We start from the raw sequence: 24,059 nt of genomic DNA, 5'->3' as shown, positions 1-24,059 counted from the left end.
TGTCCAACTATTATTCCTTCTATTTAAATTTTTTTTTATTATTCTCTTTATTATTTAAACACTAACTGCTGTTAATCTTATATATTTCTATAACCACCTCCATTAATTAGTTCCTATATTTTTGGGAGTCGGGACCCATAACTCCCAAACATAAAAGAAGGTTCTTTCGTGCTTTAATTTATTTTCTGTTTCAATCAATCTTGAACGATCATCATATGATCAAAGACAATATGTTTACATCGATTGTTGGCCAATTGTATATTTGTTTGCTTGACCTAAATGGATCCATTATAAAAAAGAGAGTACAATTGCTACATTAATAAAGCCTAACCTAAAATAAATATAAACTCACTTTCAATGGTATTTGTTAACTTAATAATATATAGTTATAATTAATATTTGTTATTATCGTGATATACAGTTACCCAACAGCCCATGAGTAAAAATCAATATAAAAAATATAATTTAATAATATCTAATTTTCAAAATTAAATCAAATTTTACACCAATAAAATAAAAATCAATTAAGCTAAATAATATATAACGAGAACTGTTTTATAAGAAGCTTAAATTAAGTAATATCCATTCTATTAAATACATATATATATTAAACAGAATATACTAAAATTATTTTTTCAAAGATTTTTTAGAAAATTGTTCTGTTTTCGGTGCGGATTGGATTTCATATTGGTTTTCGGGTATAATACTTTAAGAACTGTTCGAATATATAAGCCATGTCTAATAAAGTATGAAACTTTGATTTTTGGATCGATTCCGAGTCGGGTTTTTTAGGCACGAATATTTTTGACTAATTATGTTAGGTAAGTACTAAAAAATATAATATGTTGCAAACTTTAGGAATAAAGTTTAAAAATAATTTCTAAAATACATATGACACAAATGTATAGTTATGTAATTTGACATATTTAATATGGTTACCAAAAATTATATTAAATTAAATTAATATTAAATATAAATATGATTACAAAAAATAATACAAAAAAATATTTAAGAAAATTCAAACAAAAAATATATCCGCACTTAGAATCTCTAGTTTGTGATTAAAGCATTTGGTGCTTACACTCCCGCTGCTATGGGCTATTATTAATAAATGGGCCTTAAAAGCCCATTAGTAATTTGAGAGTATCCAATTTCAAAACAGTGGGAACCAATAGTTATTGCAATATTGGAACGAAACCATTTTACACAAACACCTTACAAAATACGAAACAAAAACGTGGAATATTCAACAAACATCACTATAGTGTAAACAGAAGTCATTTTAAAAGGACCTTGGCTTCATTACGATGGTGGAATGTTGAAGGATGTGCAAGCTGAACTGTCCACCTTTCTCAGAAGTATCCACTTTAGACTGTCCCGGAGGAGGAAGAAGCTCGAAGTTCTGCACCAACCTACCAATCGTGATTCCCAGAATAGGCAACGCCAATATAATCCCCGGACAGCTTCTACGTCCAACACCAAACGGCACATACTTAAAGTCATTACCGTTCGCTTCCACGTGTGCCTCTTCTTCAAAGAACCTCTCGGGCCTAAACTCTTCAGGCTTCTTCCAGCTCTCAGGGTTGTTCGCTAGCCACCAGGCATTGACCAGGATCTTGCTTTCCGCGGGGATGTCGTAGCCAGCGAGCTTAGCGTCGTTGAGGTTCATGTGAGGGACGAGGAGAGGAATAGCCATTCTTAGACGAAGTGTTTCCTTGATCACGGCTTGGAGGTATGGAAGCTTGTGAAGCTCAGGCTCCGTGACTTCAACTCCTGGTCCAAGAACCGTGTCGATTTCGTTCCTTAGCTTGCTTTGGATCTCAGGATGGTTCACTAGCTCCGCAATTCCCCATTCGATGGACCACAATGTTGTCTCAATAGCTGTTTTCATTAGAAATAAACAAGAAATCAGCATTAAACAAATTTAATAGCCATTACAAGTACAATCCAGCTCCATTAGGTGAGACACATTAAAAATCTGAATATTTTCCGACCATCTAATATACTGTTTTTAGTTAGTGTTCCAAATTTATAGGATTCACCCAAAAGAAATCAAACTAAAAAGCCATTACACAAGTACAATCTACCACCTTTAGGTGAGACACGTAAGCATAAAAATCTCAATATTTTCCGACCAGAAAAGTGTTTGCCAGATGAGCCTAATAAACTGTTCTAGTTAGTGTCCCAAATTTATAGGATTCTGTTGTCCTTTTCTCACCCAAGCAAGAAACGTCTAGAGGGACTGGTTACGTATCCTACAAGGAACAAAAATAGTACACAGAGAAAAGGCCTAAAGGGTACGGAAGTTACCAGCGACATTGATGTTCTCAACGATGTAAAGAACGTTGTCCTCGTTGATCTCTCCCTTCTGTTGAGCTTCAAGGATGTGATCGATGGCGCATTTCAATCCTTCGCTTCCTGTAGGCTTCGAACTCGCGATTTGCCTGTTAGATTTCTCAATATCAGTTTCAAGAAACAAGAATGATACAAAACCAAAAGAGACGAACAAACTCACTTCCTCTCATCAACAAAGTACTTCTTGAATAGCGCGAGTCTTCGATCTTTCACATCTTGACAGATCTTCAAGTAGCCTCTAAGGAACGGCCTAAGGATAGGGATGAAGTCTCCGTAGTTATACTCAAAGCTCTGAGCCAACCTGCTCCTCTCTCCGTTCAAGGCCTTAAGCCTTATAAACAGCGGATCATCCTCACTATCAAACCTCCTATCGAACATGATACGGAACATGTTGTTGTACATCATCAACTGCAAGCGTTTCCTCAACACGATCCCTTTCGTGGCGGAGTCAGGATTCTTCTTCACATCCTCCACCACGCTCGCGGCTTCGAACTCCCATCCTTCTCTGTTCTGCTGAACCACCTTGTTGGTGAAGAACGGAACCGTCATGATCCTCCTCATCTTGCGCCAGTGCTCTCCGTAGACGGTGAACACCATGTCCTGCCCTTTGCCCGTGAAGATGTCGAAGACGACGTTTCTCGTTCGAGATCCGAACTCGACTCCCTGCGTGTGGAGGACTTCTTTGGTGAGGTTCGGGGAGGAGACGACGACTAGGTTTCGCTGGCCCATCCTGAGGAGGAAGAGGTCGCCGAATTTTTTAGCGTAGTCGACGAGGTTGCGGTGGTTTAGATCGTCTCCGACTTGGAGCCAGTTTCCGAATATTGGAATCGGCATAGGACCTGGAGGGAGCTTCAGCTTCTTGCCGCGGAGCTTGGAGATGACGGTGGCGAGAACCACCGCCGCGAAGACGGCGATTAGAGACTTCTCCAACAAGAGAAGATCCATTGCTTACACTTCACTCTCGGTTTCGATTTTCTTTGTTGTTACAGTGATTGATTGATTTTCAGGCAAATGTGAGAGAAAGCAGAAGGAGCTGCTGAGGAAGAGATGGTGGGGAGAGAGACGACTTTATAAGAGGTTGGTTGGTTTGAGATGTGAGACCAACGGCAAAAAGACAACGGCGTTAGGTACGTGGGAGTTGGTGAAACGCATGAAATGATAAACGGCGTTAGTTTTAACGGGACGGCTGTGTGTCTGAGTGGGTTGATGGGGGTAGGTAAGGAAAGGACGGTAAAGTAGCGAAGATGGTTTGGTGAAGGTGTATTGAGAACTAAAAAGTTTCCTTTGTCCTTCTATCTGAATGTTATAATCATTTTTAAAAAATATAAATATAATATAATCATTTTTAACAAAAGTTTTCAGTGAAGTTTGATAAAACAAAATCAATATATTGCAAAAAGGTTGAAAGTTATAGCAAAATTATACATTATTCATAGTACAATATAGACTTTAGTAAGTTGTCCTCTCCGTAAGTATGATTTATGTAGATGAATTACTTGATTATAAAGATGCTAAGAGGTTTTTAATCGTATGATTATGAATCATATATATATATTTATATATATCATTTTAATAAGCATAATTATATGATATCTTCCACGTGGAGGTAAATGCAAACATATATTCCTAAATGCGATCTTATGGCAACTTAAGTTATATGTCGGATTTATCTGTCCATTCCATATAATACATACCTTTGTTGTGTTCCAAGCTATTCAACAACATATCACTATATTATGTTCTTGTTGCTCGATTAACCTAACTTGTGTTTTGTTCACATCTCTCTCCCACGCAGAAACATGAAATTTATAGTAAATTTCACAATCTATATCATGAAATTTGTATGCATTAACTTGGCAATAATTGGATCAGCAGCTAATAACCTACTTCACTTTGTTTAGTAAAACACACATTTGTCAATATGTTTGGACTAAAACTGTCACTTATGATTGGGATGGATCACTTATCGCTATTTTCTACTATTTGAAATTGAATTTGTGATTTAACGTCATATATAGCTTGTATCATACTCTTTCCAACCACATGCCATTAACAAAAGAATTTAGGTAGCAACATTCCAGTGTTTCGTACTTGTTCGACCGAGTGGCCTTCAGCTCAACAAAAGGTAGATCAAAAAGTACTATTAGCAGGGTATTATCATAAACTTTGAGTTAGTCAAAAGCATTTTTGATGAAGTTTCAATTAATTAAATAAAAATCAAAGTTTGGAGCTAAACACTTAAAACTAAAATTTAAACATATTGGTCGTAGTTCAAGCCCCCTCCTAAAAGCAATTTTATTGAAAAGGTTGTAAATCTTAAGTATCTCAAAAATGTCACTTAAAACAATTGTATTTTAATATATGGGTCTTTAGGTCTCTAATGTTGATATATTCTCCTATAAATATTTGATCAAAAAAAATATTCCTATAAATATTTCAAATGAGATATTAATTATTAATATTTTGAGAAACTATCTCAACATTTGAAAAACCCATATAATTTTTTTATATATCAAGATTCACCTAACTAAATATAATTGTTATTATAACGATGATTATAAAATATTTTGAGAAACTACCTCAACATTTAAAAAACCCATGTATTTTTTTTGTGAAATGACATCCTGTATACACAACTTTTTCCCTAATTAAGTCAATACTTTAAATCCCACCATGGTACCTTCGTTGATAGACACAAAATTTGTCCTATCATAATAGTTTGCTAATTTCATCATTCTTTTTGGGTTTTAAACCAATTCACTCTTTTTTATATATATCAAGATTCACCCAACTAAATATAATTTTCTTTATATCGATTGATGTGTGTTGGACCCAACTTTGATTAATATGTTAATGGGCCACGATCAAGTAAATGGGCCGCGGAGAGTTAAAGCCCGCAGCGAGCACTCGAGCTCCAAACGGAGACTTCGAAGATCCGGAGATCGCGGAACGATTGCAGAGATCGCGGAACGGTTGCGAACATCACGAGAGCAGCTCGCTATAAGAAGAGGTCGACGCATAAGTAAGAAACACGTTGAAAACCCTAGAGAGAGCTACACCCATACTTCGATCTTGTTTTCATTCATCTTTAAATCTTTTCTCTTAACGATCTCGTTGTAACGTTCGATCTTGTTCACTCATTGTATTCGATCTTATTCATCAATAAAAGTCCATTTTTGCCTACCGGAAACTGATTATATCGTTGTGTTCTAAAGATATCGTTGCCTACATCATTTGTCTTCCTTTGATTAAAATCTTGATAACTATCAAATTTTTAGTGTATATTTTTGGATCTACAATGTGCTAAGGGCAACATTGATTTATCCGAATTATTGTTATTCGCTATTTAGGATGTTTTTGCACTGATTTGTCGTATGATTTGGTGTAGTTGTTTTAGTTTATTAAGTCATAGTGTGTTGTAGTTCTTTACCCTTGTTATGATTGTGTTTGAAAGTTGCCCCAGATCTGTCTGTTCTTTAGTCTCTTATTTCTAGAAATATTTCTTATTTGTCAGTTAATTTATTAAATCATCGTATTTCACTTACGAATAAATTTTAGTTTGGGAAAAAAAAATATCGGTTGGATACTTAGGCTCGAGAAAATTGCAAAATAAAGTTGCTTTGTAACATTTTCGATAGATAGTTTTGGACGTAGGATTCTGAACTTATATATACATACAAGTATACCAAAGCATCAATATTTAATTGTGAATATTCCAAAACCATGAAATCTCAAGATATTTTGGTGTAGGGTTCTCTTTTTCTGATAACGAAAGACCATTCTATTACTCAAATTTGAAGTGGTCTGGGTAAGAATAGAGCAACCAATAAAACATACCTCTTTAGAAAGATCTAGCAATTTTAGCTAAGAAGTCTTGAATCTGATTTTGCACTCGTGGAAAACATATTTGCAGAGTCTCTATCCTCTCTAACTCCGTTGTAAAACTTGGCCAAGCATGAGGTTCCTTGATCATGGCGATCAGCTCCTTACAATCTGTCCCAAAGCTCTGGCATGGCGAGTGTTGAAGCATATTCTTTATCGCCCTTCGCAGTGCTTCTACTTCTTAATGCAAGGCTGATTCGCGTCGAATACAATTTCATGTCCCCATAAGTTGAACCTTCCCAAGGCTATCCATCCACACCCATCCACTTCCACTGAACTGTGTTGTGGGAGTCCATGACCCATCTATCATACAAATATTATCCAAGCTTATGGCTTGAGGTTCCTCAATACCCTGTGCTTGCAAAGTTGGTGGCACCATATCGTTTGCATTAAACCAGGCTTGGCATTCACTCTCTGCATAACGAACTAACTCCAATGGATCTCTGTTTATTCCCCTGAAAAGTTTGTCATTTCTGGCCTTCCAAATATACCCGATTATCTAAGGATAATGATCACTGTCTTGTTCTGGTTCAACAAGATATCAGGACTTGTTGGAGTCGCTGATAGAGACCACACTTGTAAAGCTGGGGAACATTCGAAAATGGCATGAGTAACAGATTCTTCTGGTTCTCCACATCTTGGGTAATAATTATCGCACCTCATATTACGGCTAACTAAGTTTCTCGTAACTGCCACATAAGCTGTTATCAATTGCCAAATAAGATGACATATCTTTTTAGGTGTTTTTATCTTCCAAGCGAAGGTTTGAAGCTTAGTGGTACTTGGCTCCAGCACCTCCTTTTCTTCCTCAGTCTTTAATAAGTTTTGAGGTACCCAATATCCAGACTTGACCGTGTACTGGCCATTCCTGGTGTAATTCCAGCAGAATGTATCACGACGATGAGTTGAGCTTATGACCAAACTCCTTATGAAAGATATGTCATCAGGGCTAACATAATTCTCCAGTAAACTCAAGTCCCACTCTTCGATATTGGATTAATAAGATCACTGACTCTCATGTTTGGGTACAATACAAGAATTAGAGGGATAGTCGGCCTAGCAGGTGTTGTAGGAATCCACTGAACCTCCCATACCTTGACTTCATATCCAGGATGTATTTCCTGTCTAATTCCCAATAGCAGTAGCTTTCGTGCCGCTGAAATGCTAGTCCACACATAGGATGAGCTGCTTACAAAGTTTACTCGCAAAGGCGTACTCAGTCTATAGTATCTCCCTTTCAAGACTCGGGCCACTAACGAATCTGAGTATTGAACGAGTCTCTAAAGTTGTTTTGCTAATAGAGCCAGGTTGAACTCATGAATCATAAGGAAACCAATTCCGCCCTCCTCTCTCGGTAGACAGATATTTTCCCATTTAGCTCAGTAAATTTCTTTTTTTGGGGGGTTTGAACTCCACTAGAATTGTGCAATGGCACTCACAAAGTTCTCGCATATCTCCAATGGTTCTCATCCTTTTGAAATTCACAATAAATTATAGCACTTTGTATTTTATTATATTTTGAAAAAAATGTCATAAAATTTGCTCCATACTCAAATTTATACAGTAAATCAGTAATACAAAAATCTAATGTTTTTTTAGTAATCTCCCTAGGCCCTCGAATGGCTTCGTATAGCACTTACTCTCATTCGTTACTTTTAGTTTTAGGCTCTCATATGTCTTTTTATTATTGAGATTTTTTTTCTAGAATAATTACTGGATTTAATCGATTTTTTTTTTCTCACAACAAACGTGTATCGTTTTGTTGTCTGATTACCATGTACCATGATTCCTCTTTATGTAAAAAATACTATTAACTTATGTTCTACATACTTGATACATTCTTGAAGATAAGGGTGAGAAAGGATCAAATATCTGTTTTGGAAGTATTTGGATCTGATTCGTTTCGTTCGAATAATCAGTTAACCGATCTATATAATTCGTAGCTACCCGAATATTCATTGTCCTTGATATCCGAAATTTTTAACCAAATATTCGATTTGGCGCGTACAAATAAAAATAAAAAATAAATAAAATCTAAAATAATAGAAAATAGTAATATTTTATTACAAAACAAAATACTGACTATTCACCGATTTGGAATAGGGAAATACAAGTATTAAAAAAGAAAAAGAAGTTCATGCTATGATAAGGCCTCTCTAACAACTAATTTAACAAATTTAATAAATAAAAATATTGTAAAATTTATATAAAATATACTTTGCTTCAATCTGACCTAGCTGGCGAGCGATCCCAGTTCGCGTGAAATTTGAGCTTAGACTGTTTATTGCGTGAATGACCGATAGCATGGAACGAACGGAATCAATGTGTTCAATTTTCTGGCTTTATATAAATTATATATTAAAATTTTAAAATATATGTATATATCCATATAATGGATCGGATCGGATATCCGTTCTTAAAAATATTAGTATTTGTGATTTGCTTTGATTCTTACGCAGATTGCATATTAGTATTTACTTTTCTTTATGGATATAGGTAAAAAAAAAGCACCGTGGACTGTGTAGACCATTTAGCCAATGGTTTAGGAACTTTTTTTCATTCCAATTTTTTACCTTAAATATTATTTTTAATTAATTCATATATCCTTCGGAAAATGTATTAACAAGGAAATATTAGTAACACTATACTATCGTTTTTAGATTATGAATATATCATACAAAGAGTAAAACAATTAGCACTGGACGGTTGGACCAATGGGGACCAATGGGGACCAATGCAAAGTTACAGAAAACCATGTAAAAACTGTAGGAACTTTATTTTACTACCATAGAACAACTGATATTTGTAAAGAATAATAAGAACATAAATTAAAATTTTAATACCGAAATATAAAAATAAAGAAGAATTGCAGAGTCGAGAATTGTCTAATGATTTTTGTCATCTTTTTCCAAGATAGAATTAATCATTATACAGAAAATTCAGTGTATGACACTAGTTTTTTTTTTTTTTTAAATCGACCATATTGTGATAACTATACTAAGTTCATATGACCTATTGCCAACGACTTTATATGGTAAGCAAAGCTTCCCCCATATTTCTTGAGATAACTCAAAAACATGCATATTTACATTTAACATCCTTTAAGAGTTTAGAAAGTTAATCTACAACTCTTTTAGATTTAAATGAATAAAAAACAATTTCGAAAATTATTACAATTTTCTTGAAAAATGTGTTTCATTCTTAGAAATTCACATTTTACATACTACTATTTTCATAGTTCTCTCAAGTTGATTTATAAATCCAACTTGTATGTTTTGGATTTTTCCAAAACCATATTTTGCTTTTTAGCAAATATACATATCATTATAAAATATTATTTTTGCCATCAAAACCACACAATTTTATATGATTATTCTCAACCATATTGACTTTAGAAACTACAAAACACATATCAGTTTCAGTCATATTGGTTTTAGAATTTTCAATTTTTTTTCCATGGTCAATCCTTTTACAGATTGCATTTAATCATTGACGAAATATAAATGTTTTGATCAGTATCAACAAACATTTTATTTTCTATGGCAAATGATTTATATGTGGCAGACCTCTCCCAAACTAAATTTGGGGCGTCGACTCACTAAATCCATTTCCAAATATATACCATTCGATCTCTTAAAGATTAAGATTTTATTAATCACTTTGGTTTAGCTATATTGAAATATGAGTTTGTTCACGAGAAACCAAACCCAAACCCATATTAATATACTATCAATACCAAACATATGACTAATAATGTTTAAACAATAACTCCACAATAACTAATCCAGGAAAACGTTTTATTCAACATATTGTTTTACTAATTAAGTACCAATAGTTTTTTTTTTTTTTGACATCATAATAGACTAGAAGCCTATGGGACCACCGGTTCAGAAAGTACCAATAGTTACAAATATAGTTTTGACCAAAAGCAATAAACACTTTTCCTTTGCAATTTGTAAAGGTTTGATATAAAATCAACATCAGTTTTCTTTTCCTTTTTGTTTAAAAAAAACCATATTGAAAATGATCAAAACTGATAGAATTTTTTTTTTTAAATCATTAAATTTTGCAATTTAATATAATCAATAATCAAACTCCACAACCTGCTATTTACTTTCCTGTTCGATTGCTAGAACCCAGGATCAGCACCTGTTGACTAGTTTCATAAAACTTAAACCAATGTTAGTATCATTAGTGCTGAAAACAAGATCGATCACTACAATTGACTGAACACGATTAATACTAATAACCGATTGTCTCAAGTGGCAGAAAAAATATTTTAAAATAATCTAGCTGATCGGACTCGAGCATCTTTTAACATGTTCTTAAAAACAAAACTTTTAACAAATATCAGTATTGTTAGTGCAAAAGCATAAACAATGTTTAAAGATTTAAGAGTGTATGAACTTTATTTTACTATCATAGGATAACTGATATTTGTAAAGAATAATAAGAACATAAATTAAAATTTCAATACCGAAATATAAAAATAAAGAAGAATTGCAGAGTCGAAATAGTTAATCTTTTTTCTTAAATCTTTAAACGTCCCGTTGTGTGACGGTTTCATGGCGCTCAGATTCTCAGGATACAACCGCAGCATTGTTTCTGTTTACCATCACCGAAAAACAGAATCTATCGATCCTATTTCTGTGATGTACTCTCAGACTCAAAATAAAATAAAAAATACTAGCATAACTAATCTGAGTGGGAGAATATTTTGTTGTTTCATGTTCATGTTCGTATATATTCTACATTTTATATAGAAAAGATGAGTACCACAAAACATAACGTTTAGGTTTTTTCTTTTCAAAACCAAAAAACGTATATGCATGAATGGAGTATTAAGTGTCATCAATAATCATAATGAAGAATGATTCTTTCGACTATTGACCGTAACTTACAAAAATAATATTAGTGTCTTTGACCAAATCAATGCTAATATTTATTTTGCTATAGGTATACATTTTTATATTTAGCCAAATATAAAAGATAACCATGAATATGGTTTAAATCTAAGTTATTAGACATAAGTCTATCTAACATATTTAAATCCAAATTCAAACCCAATATCCAATGTGTACATTTAAGTCACACATTTTAGAACTTCATTTCTCATTCAAACGAATTCTACTTTTGACATTTGGTTACACTATTTTATAGTGTTTACGGTTATTCCGACGAACGTCTTCATCCAGAAATTTACCGAAAATGGTCTAAAACCATTTCGTTAAAACCGAGTTTCAACAAAAACAAGAAGAAAAAGTCGAAGAACACAGAAATGAACACATGAGGAAATTAAATCCAGTCACGGCGAGGAAAAAAAGAAAAAAAGAAACGGTGTGAAACAGTGACTGAGCGTAGGTTCAATTTGAACAGCTTGAGACGCCGTCAGAGATGACGCCGTTAAGAAGACACATTATATTGGTTTCTCCCAAAGTCGTGGTTGTTAAAATAAACGCGAAGCACAGTGCAGGCTCAAGCATTTGGCGCATACACATCCATGTGAAATTGTTCAATGTCAATGTCAATGTCAATTTGGCAACAACCACCGTATTGACTTCAAAAATAAATGATAGCCTATCACATACGGTCGTCACGTAATTTGTTTGTGAGAAAATTAAAATATAAGGAAAGAGATAAGCCTACCACGAAAGACAGCGACATGGAGAAATGGTGTTACCTAACTCTCACCAAATCCACCATTACCCCCAAATTTGTCTACCATAATATACTACTTCTCATTTAGTTGACTGGAGCATAAGTTTCCACATCACCTCGTTTGCACAACCACGATCTTAAAATGGGCTTTTTACTTGGACCCACCGGCACATTGGAGCATGTGCCCATTAGCCAGACCTAGGCTTGTTTTCATAAGTTTCAATAGTTCTGGTTACGGATGGACATTTTATCCATTAAATTTTAAATTTGGATATCCGTAAATCTCAGAAGCAAAGCAAATATTAGAAATTATTATTTGTTCAAAGCGAAGCAAATCACAAATATTAAAAATTTAAAGGTCGATATCCGATCCGCTCCGACTTATATACAAATAGATGTACGTATATCTATGACTAAATATATAATTTTAAATGTATAATCTTATAAAATTATTATTCTAACATGTAATTTTATATATAAAATTACTTATAAAATATAAATTAAAAATAAATAAAAATCTTTAACGAAAACTACAATTTTCTAAAAATATTTGTTTTATAAGAAATATTTATTAATTTTTAAAAATTCATAATACACGTTGTTTCATTAATTTTTATTTTATCTTTTATATTATGTAAAGTTTATTTTAAGAGAAATTTTTTTTATAGTGTTTTGTAGATTTACTTGTATTGTATTAAGTAAATATAGTATCCGTAAATATCCGTGAATATTCGCAAATATCTATAAATTTTTTCGGATATCCAGAAAACCGAATATCCGTATTTTTCCAAAGCAAATCAAATCAGAAAATCAGATATCCGTAAAATATGAAGCAAATCACAAATACTGAAAAATATGGTACTATCCGATCTGTGCCCACCCCTAGTTCTGGTAAGTGTTTCCTTTATGATCTATACAAACATGTCTTAATGATGTGTTGACATGAAGCGATAAATAACAAAAGTTAACTGGTGAACAGTGTGTGACAAAAAAAAACTCTGTGAATAGTAACTCTGTAAATAGTAACTTTTTGAACACTAACTTTGATTATTTTGGTTGCCCTAGAAAGATAACCTACTAATAATCTTGTAGACACCATTGTAAAGATTAAGGAATCATTTTCCCTCATTCACTTTTTTTCTCTACTGAAATCTTTCGTTTCTTTCTTCTGTTCTTGCAAGTTCTTCATGTTCTTCATTTAAACTCTCACTAGATTTTGACCCGCACCCCCGTTCAGGTATTTTCTTTAATTTTATATTGTCTAAAATTTATTTTATAAGATTGAATATAATATATATATATATATATATATATTAAAAATTTACCTATATTAAAAACTTACCAATATTAAATAATTATTTAATATGAACTTTTTAAACACACAATTTGATAAGAGAGATCGATAATAATTTTATTGTGTTTTCAACAGCAATACTATTAGCCAATTATATATATATATATATATATATATATATATATATATATATTTGTCTTGTTATATTTTTTTTCCAATAGAATCAATAATGTAAATATGCGTAAAATACATATTATTTATAAACAATTTTTATTTTACATAACAATTTTCCAGTTGGTGAAGTTAATTGATTATTTACATGTGTTTTAAACATTTTTAATTCTTAGGAATAAATAGTTAGGTATTAGATGCTATTTTAAGACAAAATATTTCATATTAATTTAAACTATTTTTAATTTATAAAATATTTTACGATAAAATATTCCACAATAATTTAAAATATTTTAGAGTGTAATATACTTGGTTTGTTAAGATTTTATACAAATTTTCGTGTTTCTATTTCAGATGATTGAGTTTTCCTTTGAGGTAAGATCCGACCATGGATGCATTCTCCTGAAGCTTCTCTTTCTCAATCACATTCAGAACAGCTAGACCTGCTGTAGTAGACACAGCTTTCCCACAAAATGCGTTGAAGTAGCATTGGCGAGTCAATACTCCTGCTATCTCCGGAGTTGTCACAACAGCTCCCAAAGGAAATCCATTCCCAATTCTCTGTTGGAAAAATTACATTTTTACCACTTTCATGCTAGCACTTTTCATTTTTAGCACCACTAAATGGGTATTTTTAAAAATATATTTTTCATTAAGCGGCAAAAGATTCTTATGTTCTTATTCTTTATATATATAATAAATAAATATTTAAATATATAAAAATCTAAAAAAATAAAAAATAATTTTTTAATTTTTTTTCGAATTATACTATTTCGAAATTCAAACTCTAAACCCTAAAACTCAACCCTAAACCCTAAATCATCAATCCTAACCCTATTTTTTTAAAATACGAACCCTAAACCCTAAACCATCAATCCTAAAACCTATTTTTTCGAAATACGAACCCTAAACCTTGAAACATCAACTCTAAACCCTAAACCCCGAAACATCAACTCTAAACCCTAAACCTTCAACTTTAAACCCTAAAATATCAACTCTAAACCCTAAACCCTAAACCCTAAACCTCTAGATATCCCTTCAACACAACACAACATAGGTCGTCGAAAGGATCTCGGAGACCCGCCGACCAAAATGAGGATCCCAAATAGCATGAGCAATCGGTCTTACATGTAAAGGGCCCAAAGAAGGTTTTTCTGTACGTTCATCACAAAGGGCCGAGCATTAAGATCCATCGGGTTACCATTCCTATCAGTAGGTAGACACTAAATCCTAAACTATCAACACTAAACCCTAAAAAGTAAACTTTAAATTCTAAACCCTAAAAAATTAACTCTAAAACATCAACTCTAAACCCTAAACCCGAAACCTTCAACTCTAAACACTAAACCTTAAATCCTAAACCCTAAAACCCTAGAGTGAATGTTTTAGGGTTTAAATTTGAAGGTTTAGGATTTTAGAGTTTACGTTTAGGGTTTAGAGTTGATGTTTTAGGGTTTAGATATGAAGGTTTTGGGTTTTAGGGTTCGATTTTCTGAAAAATATAGGGTTTAGGGTTTATAATTAGGGTTTAGGGTTGATGTTTTAGGGTTTAGATTTGATGGTTTAGGGTTTAGGGTTTTAAGTTGATTTTTTGGGATTTAGGGTTTAGAGTTGATGTTTCATGGTTTAGGGTTTAGAGTTGATGATTTAGGGTTTAAAGCTGATGTTTTAAATTTAGATTTATAGATTAGGGTTTATGTTTAGGGTTTAGAGTTGATGTTTTAGGGTTTAGATTTGAAGGTTTATGGTTTAGAGTTGATGATTCGGGGTTTAGGGTTTAGAGTTGATGTTTCATGGTTTAGGGTTTAGAGTTGATGTTTTAAGTTTAGATTAGTTAACCATATGTTTTTTTATGTCAAAGTTAATCAAAGGCTTATAAATGTCTTTTACCATTCGTTAAAGATGATGATAAAAATGGTTAATGTAAACATGAAAAGTTGTATTTTGAAAATGATATTTTTAGCAATTTTCCTTTTCTGTTTACATATAATTAAAAAAAAAGGAGACAAATCAGTTTATGTTGCTTCTTGCAGGATTGCAGAAGCATAGTCAACTCTACCTTTGCCATGTTACTATGTCAGGGACGACGTTGTGAGCCTCAAACCCCCAGAAGCTGCCAGTGCGAATAAATCCAGACTATACTTCATCCGCAAACAATCCTCCAGCTTTTATATTGTCCAAAATTTATTTTATAAGATTAAGGGTATGACTGGTTTTCCCGCTACCACCCGCAAACGCAGCTTTTGCGGTTGGTAGCGGTTGTTGGCGTTTTGCAACAATCGCTCAAACCGCTCCAAACCGCTCCAAATCGCTCTAAACCTCATAAATTCAAAAGCTGGTTCCAGCTAGCGTTTGCGGTTGCAGGCGGTTGCGGGAGGACAAATTTTTTTTTTTCTTTTTCTAAAACAATTTAAATACAAAAATAAAAATATCCAATAAAAAATTTAAATTAGAATTATAAAAATACTAAAATATATCTATTATATTTTAATTAATATTATAAAACTTTAAAATGAAAATATTTTCTATAATTTTTAAAAAGTTTAAACTATAAATTTCTAAATATATATATTATATTTATTATAATATTATTATTTTTGATATTTTATAATGATATAAATGTAAATATTGTTAATTTATTATTTAACCGCTGTTGCGTTTGGTAGTTAACCAGTCATAAGTATCCCGCAAACGCACCAATTTTTAACCGCAGAACCAGTCGTATAAATCTCTTAAAACCGCTAGAAACCGCAACCACCCGCATCCGCAAACTCCCGCAGCCGCAACCGCAACCGCTGCGGTTGAACCAGTCAGGCCCTAAATATAATATATATATATTAAAAACTTACCAATGCTGAAAAAGTAAAATTACCAATATTAAATAACTTTTTAATATGTACTTTTTATACATACAATTTGATAAGAGAGATCGACAATAATTTTATTGTGTTTTCAGCAGCAATAATATTAGCCAATTATATATATATATATATTTGTCTTGTTATATTTTTTTTTCTAGTAGAATCAATAATGTAAATATGCGTAAAATACATATTATAGTATTTATAAACAATTTTTTATTTTACATTATAATTTTCCAGTTGGTGAAGTTAATTGACATAAAGATAGATTCATTAAATATATCAGTGGCAATATAGTGTAAATAAATTGTAAAATTAAAGAGTATTTTTATTTTTTACTCCTATTTTAATAGATTAGATAAGATAATTCTATCAAATCTCACATAATGAACACGTAATGTCATCATTGACAGAAACAAAAATTAAGGATAGAGGAGAGAACCAAAAAGAAAGTGTAGCCGATGCTGAATAATAAAATGAATAAGATCATTTTTCGAGCTAGATGAATTAAATGAAAATGAAAAATTGTACAACCACAACACAATTGTTGGATAGTACACACACCATGTTTGTTTGATTGTAGTTAAAGAAATTTGTCCTGATCAATCAATTTACATCTAATATGACTTTGAGATGTGAGATAAAGTTAACATTTATATTTACCTCTATAAACATACATTATTCATCTTCAGTTTATGTTCAACAACAGCTAACAGACTTTGAAACAACATTTAAATTCCAAGAGAACACAACACATTAGTGGGATTAAAGGAAAAACATATAGCCAATGTCCTTAATAGGCCTGGGCATTTTGGGTATCGGTTCGGTTCGGGTATTTCGGGTAGTTTGGATAGGGGACTAGAGGATCCATTTATTACTTGACCTATTTTTGGTTCGGTTCGGTTCAGATAGTTTCGGGTTCGGTTTGGATAGTAAATGTAGGAACCGGAAAATACCCAGAAAAAATTGGTTTTCATTTGGATCCGGTTCGGGCTCGGATAGTTTGGGTAGTTCGGATAATTTGGATAAAATATCGGTTATTTAGGGTAAAATATCAAATAATTAGGATAATTTAGATAAATTTTTTGGATATTTCGGATTACTTTGGATATTTCGGATAAAACTATCCGGATAATTTCAGATACTTCCGGGTATTTCGGATACTTTATAATAATTTAGTTGTCCTCAACTATTTTCTGATATTTTTTAAAAAAATTTAAATTAAAAATATATATATTTAGTTATGTTATATGTATATAAGTAATATTTTTATATATTCGGGTACCCGTTCGGTTCTCGGTTCTTTTCCGGTTCGGTTCGGTTATTTTGGATATAAAAATATAAAAACCACTCGGATATTTGAGGGTATTGGTCCGGTTCCGGTTTCGGGTATTTCGGTTCGGTTCCGGTTCGGTTCTTCGGTTTCGGTTATTTTGCCCAGGCATAGTCCTTAAACTGCTTTTAAATAACCAAACTTCACGATGCTAAGATCATTCCTATCTTATGTCCTGCAACAACCTTCCAAAGCCTCTCCTACCATCTTTGTAGTAGTCAAGAGATACACATAGCTGTCTTGTCGCCTCTCTTTTCTGCTCAGCCACTTTCAGTGCAGCTACTCTCGTCCTCTCCACCTCTTCTCCAAGCTCACTCAGCCGTCTTCCTAGCTTCACTAGCTCCATATGAAGCTCCTTCATATGCTTTTCCATTTCCTTCATCTTCTCTTCTTTTAGCACATCGCTCTAAGCTCTCACCACTCTTAGCATCTTGGTTCTCCTCTATTTCAGCTCTCTCTCTTCCGTGATCGACCAGCCTTATATGTGATTCCAACTCTCTAAGTTGTTCTCCAAGTTGCCTTTCGTTCTTAAACAAGCTTTTCTATTTCTCCCTTGATATTTTCTTTCTTCTGGGAATATATTTTTTTCAGCGAAAAACCTCTATTTTCAGTGACCTTATCTGGTTACCTCTGTCTTTTAAATTAGTTTCCACCATTGTTAGTCTCTCAAGCAACTTCAAGGCTTTTTTCTTCTTTGCACTGAGCTTGTTTCTATGAGTATCACCATCATTTTGAGCCTGACTCAAGCGCATGTTGTAAGTTGTGAAGATTCTTCTTTGCAGCTTTACTAATCTCAAGCTCGCTTTTCCGAAAAGAAATATCTATCTAAAAATTATGAAGCTTCTCTATCGCGATACTCAGGTCTTTCACCAGAAGAACCTAAGCTTGTGAAAAAATTCTTGAAGAGCTTACCAAGAAAGAAGTACATTCATATAGTTGCTTTCCCTTGAGCAAGTTCTGGATCTTAATACCACAAGCTATGAAGATATAGTTTGTAGATTAAAGGCGTACAAAGAAAGAATAACCGAAGAAGAAGAAGAGGATACCAATGATGAAACATGGAAGCTGATGTATGCCAATGCAGGTTCAAATCACGAGAACTACAACAGCCGTGGACGAGGACACGGTGGCAGATCGAATTGGAGAGGACGAGGTCGTGGCCGTGGATCCTTTCAACAACAAAGAGATGCCTATAGGCAAGGACGAGGCGGAGGAGATGCTTCGCATATCACGTGTTTCAATTGTGACAAACTTGGACATTACGCTACTGACTGTCCAGACAAGATGTTGAAACTGCAAGAGACCGTCGAAGGGAATGAGAAGAAGGACAAAGACACTCAAGAAGATGATGCTCTGATGATGAACGAGGTCGTTTACTTGAATGAGAAGAATGTGAACCCTAAAACCTTTGATACCGAATCAGATACCAAGGATGTATGGTATTTAGATAATGGCGCCATCAACCATATGAGTGGAAACCGTATGTTCTTCTTCGAACTTGACGATACCGTTACTGGGAAGGTACGTTTTGGAGATGATTCACGGATCGATATATTGGGGAAAGGCTCAATTCGTTTCATTGTCAATGGAGGGAAGAAAATTTTGAAAGATGTCTACTATATACCGGCGTTACGGAGCAACATCATTAGTTTAGGACAAGCCACAGAGGCAGGCTGTGAGGTAAACATGAAGGATAACACGCTCAAGCTAGTCGACAAGCATGGACTATTAATGGTTAAAACAACAAGGGCTCAGAATCGCTTATACAAGGCCACACTCCAAGCAGATCATATTGAGTGTTTGCAGGTAACGATGTATGCGGAGTCTACTTTGTGGCACACACGGTTGGGTCACATCAACAAAGAGACCATGAGGTCAATGGTTAAGAAAGAACTTGTAACAGGCGTGCCTGAAGTCGAGAGCAATACTGAAGCTTGCATTTCATGTCTGAAGGGAAAACAAACCAGGAAGCCTTTCCCACAAGCAACTACTTTTCGAGCATCAAAGCCTCTCGAACTGATTCACGCAGACCTCTGTGGACCTATCACACCACCAACACCAGCTCACAAGAGATACATTCTTGTTCTTATCGACGATTACTCACGATACATGTGGACAATTCTGATCAAAGAAAAGAGTGAAGCATTCGAGAAGTTTAAAGTCTTCAAGCTGCGTGCTGAGCAAGAAACAAAAACAGAGTTAAAGACGCTACAGACAGATAGAGGAGGTGAATTCGTGTCTCATGAGTTTCAGTCTTACTGCGACAAGTTTGGGATCAGTCGTCACTTGACTGCAACTTATTCTCCTCAACAAAACGGAGTAGTAGAGCGACGGAACCAGACGTTATTGGAGATGACAAGAAGCATCTTAAAGCATATGAGCATGCCAAACCATCTTTGGGGAGAAGCAATAAGACATGCCACTTACTTGATCAGTAGGGTTGCAACGAGATCACTTGAAGGACTGACTCCATACGAAGCATTTAGAAGTCGGAAACCAAACTTGTCACACTTAAAGGTGTTTGGGTGTGTTTGCTACTCAAGAACAGAGAAGGCTGGTAGGAAGAAACTAGATGACAGGTCCAGAGTTCTTGTCCACTTAGGAACAGAACCGGGATCTAAAGCTTACCGTCTTCTCGATCCTCAAACCAAACACATCATTGTGAGCCGTGACGTTGTGTTTGATGAAGGCAAGCAATGGTGCTGGACAGAGGAAGCAGTCGACAAGGAAGTTGGTGAGTTCACCATCGTCCAAAAGCCTTGGAGTGATGTCGCCACAAACGCCGAAGGCAATGATGATGTGAATGAAGATGATGATGAAAGTGGGGAACAAGATGTTGGTGAAGATGAGGATAGCGATGATGTTATTCCACTACGACGATCAACAAGAACATCTACAAGACCTGTATATCTTGACGATTATGTTCTTATGGCAGAAGTAGAGGGTGAACGTTTTCTAATGATAGTTAATGAGGAACCTTGAGACTACAATGAAGCTAAGAAGCTGAAGGTTTGGATTGATGCGTGTAAAGATGAGATCTTTTCAATCGAAAAGAATAATACGTGGGATCTTGTTGAGCTACCTTGAGGTGCTAAACCAATTGGCTTGAAATGGGTGTTTAAGGTTAAGCGCAATGTTGATGGATCGATCAACAAGTACAAAGCCCGTCTAGTAGCTAAAGGGTACGTTCAGCGACATGGCGTGGACTATGATGAAGTGTTCACTCCAGTGGCACGTATTGAGACAATAAGATTGATTATCGCCTTGGCAGGATCACATGGTTGGGAGATACACCATCTTGACGTTAAGACCGCGTTCCTTCACGGAGAGCTAAAGGAAGACGTGTTTGTCACTCAACCAGAAGGTTTTGTCGTCGGTAGGGAAGAACACAAGGTGTATAAGTTGAGGAAGGCTCTCTATGGATTACGACAAGCTCCTAGAGCTTGGAATATAAAGCTTAACCAGATACTTCGTGGCTTAAACTTCAAGCGATGTTCAAAGGAGCCGTCACTTTATCGCAAAGAAAGGAACCAAGAGCTGCTTATTGTTGTGGTCTATGTAGACGATCTTTTAGTTACTGGTTCCTCGTTGGCTTCTATACTAGAGTTTAAGCAAGAGATGGCAGCAAAGTTTGAGATGAGCGATCTCGGTCTGTTAACATACTATTTGGAAATTGAAGTTATGCAAGGTAATTGTGGGATCGTGCTCAAGCAAGATAGATACGCACAGAGAATCCTAGAAGAAGCTAAGATGGGTTCTTGTAAACCTACTCATGTACCTATGGAGTTGAACGCAGCCTTCTCCAAGTCGTCTGATGAAGAAAAGATTGATGAAAGCGAGTATCGTCGCGCCATTGGATGTCTCCGTTACTTATTACACACGCGACCAGACCTATCTTTTAGAGTTGGTGTTCTCAGCAAGTATATGCAGGATCCTAGGACGTCCCATGGTGCTGCTCTGAAGCAAGTACTAAGATATCTTCGTGGAACTTGTTCTCTCGGGCTGTACTACCCGCACGACAAAGGGACTGAACTGATGGGCTATAGCGACAGTTCTCATAATGTTGATGTTGATGATGGTAAGAGTACGACCGGCACATATTTTACTTGGGTGAGTGTCCCATAACGTGGTGCTCAACTAAGCAAGAAATAGTGGCGTTATTATCGTGTGAAGCTGAGTTCATGGCTGCGACAGAAGTGGCGAAACAGGCGATATGGCTGCAAGAGCTTCTTAGTGAAGCCGTCGGAAAAGAAAGCAAAAGGGTGGTGATCAAAGTGGACAAAAAATCTGCCATAGCACTTAGCAAAAACCCCGTGTTCCATGGCCGAAGCAAGCATATTCACCGGAGATTTCACTTTATACGTGAGTGTGTTGAAAACGAGTTGGTTGAGGTCGATCATATCCCAGGAAGCAAACAGAAAGCGGATATTCTTACTAAGTCACTTGGAAGAATTAGATTCAAGGAGATGAGAGATCTTATTGAAGTTCAAAATGTGTGTGAAGACAAGTTCAAGCTTAAGGGGGAAAATGTTGTTGGATAAGCTTGAGATAAAGTTTCCTTTTCCTATTTGAAGTTATGATTATCTTTAGGATTAGGAGATATGATAATGCTAAGTGATTTAGGATTTATTTAAGTCCTATATATATGGATGCAGTGTGTGATGCATAATGTGTGATTAAGATTTGTGATTGAGAACTTTGTGATTGAATAAGAGAAGGACTTCTTATTATTGTGATTCTATAGTTTTAAAATATTTTTTTTTTAATACTGAACTTTCATTAAGAAAACAAAGCATCATACTCGGATTCAAAACACTAAACCGGCAGATTACAAATCTCCGGAGACAAAGCCCCAAGAATGGAGAGACATAGACCGCGATCCGGGAGACAATTAAACTAAAACCATATATTAAAACTGAACATAGAATCCCAATTATAATCCCACCAACTTCAGGACGGAGCTTCAACAAAAGAACAACGCCTCACCATAAACCGCCGAAATCACCAGTGTTATCTGGAACTCCCAATATTTTTGCATGTGGCTTCATCCTGATACGAGTTTTAATCCATCTCTAGACGATAGCGACAGATAAATGAAACCCCTTTCTTCTGACTTCAAACTAACATTCAACAAACTTAGAAACATCTATATATAAAAAGTTGAGTTCACTCTCTCCATAGGGCATTTTATGATATTTGTCACACTCTTATTTGTTTGAAGTTTTTAAACAAAATGGGTTTGTGCTTTCAGAATCATTCCAAGCCCATCCAAAACCCATTTGATCAACCTCATTTATGGTTGCTCATAAGACCAGCTTTATAATTGTTTTCCACTAATGCATATGCTTTCTCCTTCTTCGACGATTCATCTTTTGATCAGTAAAGTGATTGTCTGATTCCCTCGCTCGACCTTCTAGAAGACACAATGTTGATATTCCATCGAATCCCTCTTTAGCCGAGAACTGTACTGTGGTTTCCTCCACGTCCATAGATAATAATTTTACTCTCGAGTCCGTCCAGCTCATCTACATCCAGTGAACACGGAGGTTCGCGACCAATGATGAACAGATTCGTCATTCTCTCCGTTCGGTACACGGTGGAGGTTTTAGAGGTCAGAATATGGTTTCAAATCGGAAACACATGACCACATTCAGCGGAGATAAACGTCACCCCCTCACAACTGGGCCGTTTCTTGGCATTGAGTAGTCTCCACACAGGTTCTTTCTTATAATTGGCACCAGATGTTTAAAATAGTTTCAGTCTATGTGTTCTGGTTTCAACAAGATACGGTGAAGAAGATCCAGAATTTCTTCTCAGATTTCAGGAGATCCACATATCAGCAAATCAAATGCTTTCTTTTTTTGTTTTTATATATACTAGGAAACAAACCCCCTCATTCGCGCCGCCAATTAATTTTTTAAAGCCAAATTTAAATGATTTGCTAAATAAAAATATATATTTATTAATTATTTTATCTTAATTTAATAATTTTTCATTTAATTTATACATTTATTAAATCTAATTTTGTCACACACATGTTTTGCGAATTATTCTTTTCGTTTTTATTAGATGACTTTTTAGGATTGTATATACAGTCTAAAACAATTTTTAATATGTAAATTTTCTAAATAAAAATATCAATAATAATTATACTTAACAATAGTCTGACTTGTTGAGATGAGATCAATATATGGGAAAGGAAAGATATGAGGAATTGAGTATGATGAAGAGGCCGTACATGGCGTAGTAAAACTAGTTACCCGAGTAACTTTCAAAGGTTAAACCAAAGTTACCCTAGTTATCCTAGTATACTAGTTATACTAGTTACCCGGGTAACTTTGGATGAAGAAGCGATGCCCTATTCCCTTTGCTAAGGCATCAGACCGTTGCAAGGGAAGAGGATGCCTTAGCAAAGGGAAGAAGAGGCGCGTGTGATAGGCTGGAGAAGAGCTGGATAAAGCAAAAGGAGCTTTATGCACAAAGAAAAAGCTCATTGGATGGTTTG

General features: G+C 34.7%; 1 protein-coding gene across 1 annotated transcript; it reads right to left on the bottom strand.

The window, feature by feature from the left end:
- Positions 1-1,151: 1,151 nt before the first annotated feature.
- On the bottom strand, positions 1,152-3,393 carry LOC106446415 (trans-cinnamate 4-monooxygenase-like). The gene is given in 3 exon segments (NM_001315861.1): positions 1,152-1,881; positions 2,311-2,444; positions 2,516-3,393. Coding segments are annotated over 3 exon segments (1,518 nt in total). The 5' UTR covers positions 3,301-3,393; the 3' UTR covers positions 1,152-1,282.
- Positions 3,394-24,059: the final 20,666 nt, after the last annotated feature.

This window comes from Brassica napus, chromosome C4 (assembly GCF_020379485.1).
Source record: "Brassica napus cultivar Da-Ae chromosome C4, Da-Ae, whole genome shotgun sequence".
NCBI classification, from domain to species: Eukaryota; Viridiplantae; Streptophyta; class Magnoliopsida; order Brassicales; family Brassicaceae; genus Brassica; species Brassica napus.
This window is presented reverse-complemented; position numbering and strand designations above follow the sequence as displayed.